Source organism: Cyprinus carpio, chromosome A3, assembly GCF_018340385.1.
Source record: "Cyprinus carpio isolate SPL01 chromosome A3, ASM1834038v1, whole genome shotgun sequence".
Lineage (NCBI taxonomy): Eukaryota > Metazoa > Chordata > Actinopteri > Cypriniformes > Cyprinidae > Cyprinus > Cyprinus carpio.
The window spans coordinates 12,663,619-12,671,881 of NC_056574.1; the positions used below are offsets into that span (position 1 = coordinate 12,663,619).

The following is an 8,263-nucleotide window of genomic DNA, read 5'->3' on the forward strand; positions in this document are numbered from 1 at the left end:
CTCTTTAGGGATCAATAAAGAGATAGATTCTTTATAATGGAACACTTTATATCTGCTGATGATTATGCTAAAGTAGAGTCACTTCAGGGTTATTATCAACAACTAAAACCATTAAACATTGTTATTGAAATAAAATAAGCTGAAATATATAAATAATGAGCATTTCTCATTTATACACAACAAATGCTTAAAACACAGTGAAAACAGAAAATATAAAAATAAAATCTAACTCAAAATAGAAAGAAAAACTATAATACTCAGGCACTTTTCTTCTGTCATCTCCGTAGGTACAGGATCTCGTCTTCAATCTCCACATGATTCTCACTGACACTGTGAAGATGAAGGAGCACCAGCAGGACCCAGAGATGCTTATAGACCTCATGTACAGGTCAGTGCTTTGTCATCATAAAAAGGAAAGGACATTTAATGTGGCTCGTGTGCTACATGTACAAATGGCTCTTCTCTGTGTGTAGGATTGCTAAGGGCTATCAGAACTCTCCTGATCTGAGACTCACGTGGCTGCAGAACATGGCAGGGAAGCACTCAGAGAGAGGGAACCACGCGGAGGCAGCACACTGCCTGGTGCATAGCGCCGCCCTGGTGGCAGAGTACCTCAGCATGCTTGAAGATTGCCGCTACCTCCCTATCGGCTGTGTGTCATTCCAGGTAAATTCTGTATGTGTGTGTATGTGTGAGTTTGAATATATGGTTTATGAGGACACAAATGTGTATAATGGCCATGGGTATTACAGTGTAAACATTAAACATGGTTTATGAGGACACTTCCTGGTTTTATAAGTTTAATTTGAAAAACTAATTTTAAATTAATTAAAACTGTATAGGAATATTTTAAAAAATTTAATTGAAAAAGCACATAACAAAATTACTAAAACTCAAAATATAACAGTAAAAATAACATTTAAAATAATAAGAAATACCATAATATTATATAAATATTGCTAAAAAAATAGTATATACACAGTGGTTGTTTCATATCAACATTCCCATTCTTTTTTTTCCATCAGGTCTGGAAAAATTTGAAATTAAGTATTTTGTCATTTTACTCAATAAAAATTTAATTTATATAGCGTTACAGTAGTTTTTTACACTAATAATAGCATAATTATTTGAGAACATTGTTATGTAAAATTATTAATAACTAATACATTTTAAATAATTTAAAACATTTTAATGAAGTAATATAAAATTGAATAAATTTTTAATTTTAATAAAGTTTAATAAGTAAGTAATATTTTTTATATTTAGAGGAATTTATTGAAAATGCAAATGTAAACCATATTCTCACTGGACACTTTGCTCATTCGATTAAAAATGTACAAGAATTGATGATACAATTTGTGGATTGTTTCACAGAGTATTTCGTCCAATGTGCTGGAGGAGTCTGCGGTGTCTGATGATATTCTGTCCCCAGAGGAGGAGGGCATCTGTTCAGGGAAGTACTTCAGTGAGTCTGGGCTCGTGGGACTTCTGGAGCAAGCAGCTGCTTCGTTCAACATGGTGAGAGCTCACGTCACGTCACTCCCCCCACAGTCATGAAAACTGAGTGCATCAAAGGGATTAGACTCGTATCCAAGCCAGCGGCACACATTTTTATGTGATTATTAACTATTAACTGAAGGTTGACTGTAGATTCTGTCTCTCCTCCAGGCTGCCATGTACGAGGCCATAAATGAAGTCTACAAAATCCTTTGTCCCATTCACGAGGCCAACAGAGACTTTAAGAAGCTGGCCTCTGTCCACGGCAAACTGCAGGATGCCTTCAACAAAGTATACAATCAGGTTTGTTGACACGGGAAGGTTGTTAAAGAGCTGAACATGTCTACAAAAAATTCCAAACAATCTTATACTGTTCAAGGAGTTTGTTAAATGATTATTCGATTTTTAGCAATATTCATTGTACACAAATAGCAGTTTGTTATTTCTTGTAATAGTAAAAAAATAACCTGCTATACTTCGTCCATTATATAACCACAGTAGTAAATAGTAATAAAATAGTAATACTTTTTTTTTTTTTGATTAAGTGAATACGTTTCTGCAAAAAAAAAAATGCATTTTTCACTCCATTAATCATGTTAAATACAGGATATCCTGATCTTAGCAGCTTCTAAATGTAAGCACTACTTTAAACATGAATAGCTCATGGGAGAATTCTGCAGTCCTTATTTTCATCATTTTCATCATTTCATAATACCTGCAAAATCTTTGCCCTTCAGTGAAAGTCACCTTTCTGACATTGAAATAGGCCGTTCATGTGCTTTGTGCATATCTGAGGAGTTTTATTTCGGGGAGGCTTTTATGAAAGCGTAATATCTTACCTCTGTATGATGTCTAATAAAGCATTTATAAATGCAGCGCTGCATTGTATACAGGGGTAACGGATATATTTCTGCTTTTACAAAAGCACCCCCTGCTGTCAAAGAGTGAATTTAGATGAATTTATGGTATGTTGGTATTTTAATTGTATTAAGTTAATAATAAGTTATTGTACCAAACTAGCAAACTAGTATTTCACAGCTCTAGTAGCTATATAAAGAGAATTTTAAATGATTTGACCACAGACATTAATTGCTGAGCTGTGGTGTAAAGCTAATGTGTGTGGTTTAGATGTTTGACTGATGTCTTTTCTCTGTCTCGTCGGTGATGATGTGTCTCCTGCTGTGTCCGCACACAGAGCTCAGGATGGGAGGTATGGCTGATCGATCACACTGTGCTTCTGTATTTATCAGTACCATATGTTGCAGTTTATGTAAGATGGAATTTTCTCACACACAGAAACTAACTGTCTCTGGTCTTTGTCTCTTTTTATTTCTCCATCGGTCTCCCCGTGTGTGGTCTGGATGTTTTCCTGGTGAGTGAACATGAACTTGGTTACCAAACACAAAATTCAAGCTGTTCCATCCCTCTGTAAGGTTCACCGTCTCTGACACATTTATGTAAGGCCATTTCACAAGAATGGCACGAGTCAGTGTTGTCCTAGGGCACATGTGCACGCATTCGGATCCATAAACCCATCCTCCATGCCATCAGTGTTGTGCCCTGAGGCATGTTGTGGCTGAAACAGAAAAAATGATGTTATTTAGGCTTTATGTGACATGCCATGCTCTTCTCTCTTCTTACATGCATCTCAATTGTTCCTGTCCTAAATGTTCAGGCCATAGAGGATGTTTGGCACTTACTTCCGTGTGGGCCTCTATGGATGCCGCTTTGGCGATCTGGATGAGCAGGAGTTTGTCTATAAAGAGCCTTCCATCACCAAACTAGCCGAGATCTCACATAGACTGGAGGTACGTTTCTGGTTTGAAGTGCTAATATCACAATAACAATATTTTTATTTGAATAATAGTAACAACAACTATTATTATTAATAATATTATTGAGAAGTAATTGTTTAATAATATTAGTAGTAGTAATTAAATTTTACATTTAAGTTTTTTTTTAAATAGTTATAATTATAAATATTACAATTACAAACATTTTCACACTTTATTTTTATTTTATCTGTTTTATTTTATTTCTAAAATTGTTAATTTTGTTTAGTTTATACATATGCAGCCACATATATATATAATTATATGTTTGAAAGTGTCCTACATTTTAAAGGACTAAGGAAAAACACTTTTTACAATTTATATTAATCTATAAGAAATTATTCATAGTTCAGGGGATACAAATCTTGGGACCGTGGTCTGAAAAATGGTTTACCTGTTGTTTCTGTGCATCTCAAATGATGCTTTTAGTATGATCATTTGTAAGGTTTATGCTCATTTCTTTTATAGGAATTTTACTCTGAGCGATTCGGTGACGACGTGGTGGTGATCATCAAGGACTCCAACCCTGTTGACAAAAACAAACTGGACCCCAATAAGGTCAGATATTACCACAAGTGCAAGACTGAAGGCTTTTTTATCAAACAAAAACACATCTACATTCATTTCATGTTATGTATATACCATTTTAGCATTTATAACCATTTAAATTGGCTTTTATTTTAATTTTTTCAGTTTTCAAACTAAGTTTGTCATTTTATGTGATTTAGTCATTTTTTTTTTAATATTTATATTTATATTTAGCTTTATTTCTTTTTCAGTTATAGTTTGTCATTTTAGTACTTTATTTAGTTTGGTTACTTATCAAGTTTTTATGTTTTTTAGGGTTATTTTCCATCTAATATTTACATTTTATTTCAGCTTTATTTCAAATTAAAAAAGATTTTTAATAGTTAAGAATAACAACACTGATTCGTTTTTAGAATATTTAGGTCTGAATCTCTTTTTGACCAATATAACTGCAGTTTTGTACATATGTTCTCCATGTTGAACAGTGCTGTGTATGTTTTTGTTACCCAGGCGTACCTACAGATCACATACGTGGAGCCCTTCTTCGATACTTATGAGCTGAAGGAGCGCATCACATACTTTGACAAGAACTATAACCTGCGCACGTTCATGTACTGTACACCGTTCACGCTGGATGGTCGGGCCCACGGCGACCTGCACGAGCAGTACAAACGCAAGACAATCCTCACCACCTCCCACGCCTTCCCCTACATCAAGACCCGCATCAACGTCATCCACAAAGAGGAGGTGTGAAACACTTTCGATTTGGAGGTTCGGAAAATTGCTTCAAAACAGATTTTCTAAATATTTTTCCTCCTCCCTACAGATCGTTCTGATGCCGATGGAGGTGGCGATTGAGGATATGCAGAAGAAAACACAAGAGCTGGCCTTCGCGACCCATCAGGACCCTGCTGACCCAAAGATGCTCCAGATGGTGCTTCAGGGTTGTGTTGGCACCACTGTTAATCAGGTAACATTTAGATGAAATAGTTGTTTTTTTCCAGTATGTTGGTTTGTTAATGGATGTGAACCTGTGCATGTTGTCACAAAGGGTCCGCTGGAGGTGGCTCAGGTCTTCCTGTCTGAAATCCCTGAGGACCCCAAACTCTTCCGGCATCACAATAAACTGCGCCTCTGCTTCAAAGATTTCTCTAAAAGGTGGAGTGACTTTTATGCAAACATTCTTGCACACAAGCATGCTCCCTTTTTGAGTTGGAAACGTTTAGGTAGCGATTACTTTTAATTTGTTTATCAGCGCATTGATTAAAAATCCTGCCAATGCAACAGCATCAATTTTTAGCATTTAAAACTACTGACCAACAAAAGTGATTTAAAGTAGAGTACGATACTTAAAAATAACTAAATAAATAATTTTAAGTAAGGCAGCAGTTTTACAATTTTTCGTTTTCTGAATATTTTTATTAAGTATTGCTTAACCTGTTTTTTCAGTTCAGTATATCAACTTTATTGAATTATTATTATTATATATTATTGAATCATACTGAATTTGTAAAAAAAAAATTGCAATTCAATCAAGTTAAAAAGCTTTTTCTTTAATGCAGTTCATTAAAATGGACAGCCTTTTTTTTTTGGACTGAGAGTTCTGGGTCTCTTGTGCATTGAACCTACTAACTTCAATGTTCTTGACTCAGGTGTGAGGATGCTCTGAGGAAGAACAAGTCTCTGATCGGTCCAGATCAGAAGGAATACCATCGAGAGCTGGAGCGGAACTACACTAAACTGAGAGAAGCCTTGTTTCCTCTTATCAACCGGAAAATCCCTCAACTCTATAGACCACTGCCTCTGCCAACCACACCAACACAGAGGTAACATCACACACTCCTCACTCATACAGACCCAGCCCCTCAACTGGGGTTTATCTGAAATCGATCATACACAGGTCATAGCAGCCTGGTTAGCAGCCAGTCTCCATTTTTTGTGTATAACATGCATGTGACAGTTTATAAACATGATGTTTGAGGCTGAGACTGTGCACTAATGTCTACATTCAGTAAATAAGTATTAAAATGTATAATAAATTAAATGCATGAATAATAAACTTTAATATTTCTCATTTAAAATATTAACTATTTGTATTATTAATAATGATAATAGCATAAAATAATAGAAAATAATATATTGTATAATAAATAAAATGTAATAAAAAGGTGTCTGTTCACTTTGTTAAAAAAAATTCTAATATGTGACCATGGAGCACAAAACCAGTCTTAAGTCACTGGGGTATATTTGTAGCAATAGCCAAAAATACATTGTATGGGTCAAAATTATTGATTTTCATTTATGCCAAAAATCATTAGAATATTAAGTAAAATAAATCTTCCATGAAGATATTTTGTAAATTTCCTTACATACATATATCAAAACTAAATTTTTGATCAGTAATATGCATTGCTAAGGACTTCATTTGGACAATTTTAAAGATGATTTTTCTCAATATTTTGATATTTTGCACCCTCAGATTCCAGATTTTCAAATATTGTCATATCTTAATAAACTATACGTCAATGGAAAGCTGACACTTAAGACTGGTTTTGTGGTCCAGGGCCACAAATACAGTTGCATCTACATTTTATAAATACCACTAATGTGTATAATTTATCAAATAATAAAGTGAAAGCATTTTTGTAAATGTGTCTGTTCACCTAGTATTATAAAAAATATTAAATAATACTAATTAAAATATGTAGCTATATGTATATTCAATCAATATTAATGATGTATCTAATAAAATAAATACATATACATGTAATTATTTATAATAATAATAATAATAATAATGCAATTAAAATAACAGAAAATAAAATATGGTATAATAAATAAATGCAAAAGAAAATAAAACAAAAGCATTTTTGTTAAGAAACATGTTTTTCCTCATTCAAACCACATTTCCTGGGGTGATTTCCTCAGAGCCATGACCCAAAGTCACCAGAAGTGATGTATTCAAATCATGGATCTGTTCTTGCTCATCTTTACAGGAATTCTCTCAGTCGATCCAGTTTTCGGCGGGTGGAGTGCTGAGGTGTGGCGGAGCCGAGCGCGGGTGGATGTAAAGCCAGACATGATCTCCCGCCCCATCATTCAAACCCCCCCCAAACACACACTCCACATTCCTCTCAGAGGCACAAGCCCTCCCGAGCCAGCCTCTCTCTCTCTCTCTCTCTCTCTCTCGGAGGAGCTTCAGTCTGTTTACTTTGAGAGGTTATCTGCTGTAAACAGAGTCATTATGATCTTCATGGGCACAGCAGCATGACCAGTCAAAGTAGTCATCAATAGAGAAAAACTAGTTTCTTGCTCAACATCAGAGGTAATTTTAGGTTCTAACCAGCACAGGGCATTCAGATGCTCCTTTGCATCTCCTCCTTTTGTTTGTTTGTTTGTGCTGTCTCGTGCGCTTGTGTGAGTGTGGGAAAGAGGGCAACAATGTGAGCCACAGTCCTTCAAGGCATTTGTGTGTGTGTGAATGCGTTGCCACATAAAAACTTGTAGTGCAGCTTGATTTATCTGCTTGCTTGTGGATTAAAGCATTTGTAAAAGCTCTATGTCTTTTTGAAGACTACCCACTGACAGGCTGAGCCCAGAAACTAACTCACTCAGAGAATACATGCTTAACCTTTCACATCATTTGCGCAAACTGTTTTTAAAACTCATTCTGCTTTTGGCTCAAGCAGTGATGTAGATGAGCCAAAAAAAAAAAAAAAAAAAAAACTGGATTTGTTTCTGAACTGTAGAATGTATATAGCAGAGTCCCTTTAGGTAACAGAGGAAGCATAAGGCATTAATATAGTCATTAACTGTCGAAAAGTTTCACACTGCACTAACAAGAGAGCATACTAACGTTCTGCACTGACTGCTTTGAGTTTTTACTGCCACTGCTGCACCGAATCCTACTTTCAGACACAAAGGTGTTTTAATGTTCATGTTATTGTAAATGCACAGTAATGTAATGTGTACTATCCACGTTATGCACTAGTAAGTAAACTGGAAAAAGGAGAATGACTTAGATGTTGCCATTTTGGTTGTTGAATGTAAATAATGTCCTGAACTAGCAATACTTTTGCCTACCTACTATAGTTGGACTGTTGTTATATCCGTCTTGCACTATTATAATGTTTGCATGACCTCTACTGCCTGTCTCGACACTATACTGTGCAAATTGCTGGTCTAAATACTGTATTTTTAATAACCAAAATGATTTTTTTTATTTATTTTTATGTTTGTCCTTTTTTCTCTTCCAATTTTGCTTTTATATTAAAATAAATTTCTCCTATTTTGTTTAACAGTAGCTTTATTTAAGTGTTTATGTATAGATGCCCACACACATAATGTAAATAAATGTGTATTGATTTATTCTTAATAAATAAAAATATTATTTACAGTATATTCAT

At 34.8% G+C, this 8,263-nt stretch overlaps 1 protein-coding gene across 6 annotated transcripts in view; it reads left to right on the plus strand.

The window, feature by feature from the left end:
* The window catches only part of LOC109110284 (dedicator of cytokinesis protein 7-like), a 44,807-nt gene extending 36,746 nt beyond the window's left edge, over nucleotides 1–8,061 (plus strand). For all 6 annotated transcript variants that reach the window (XM_042718799.1, XM_042718829.1, XM_042718819.1 and 3 more), the window contains 12 exons: nucleotides 288–388; nucleotides 474–666; nucleotides 1,375–1,518; nucleotides 1,669–1,800; nucleotides 2,693–2,707; nucleotides 3,180–3,305; nucleotides 3,798–3,887; nucleotides 4,368–4,604; nucleotides 4,684–4,827; nucleotides 4,909–5,015; nucleotides 5,510–5,683; nucleotides 6,854–8,061. In XM_042718799.1, coding sequence (XP_042574733.1) covers nucleotides 288–388; nucleotides 474–666; nucleotides 1,375–1,518; nucleotides 1,669–1,800; nucleotides 2,693–2,707; nucleotides 3,180–3,305; nucleotides 3,798–3,887; nucleotides 4,368–4,604; nucleotides 4,684–4,827; nucleotides 4,909–5,015; nucleotides 5,510–5,683; nucleotides 6,854–6,896 — 1,506 coding nt within the window. In that variant the 3' untranslated portion in view covers nucleotides 6,897–8,061. The remainder of the gene's footprint in view (nucleotides 1–287; nucleotides 389–473; nucleotides 667–1,374; nucleotides 1,519–1,668; nucleotides 1,801–2,692; nucleotides 2,708–3,179; nucleotides 3,306–3,797; nucleotides 3,888–4,367; nucleotides 4,605–4,683; nucleotides 4,828–4,908; nucleotides 5,016–5,509; nucleotides 5,684–6,853) is intronic.
* Nucleotides 8,062–8,263: the final 202 nt, after the last annotated feature.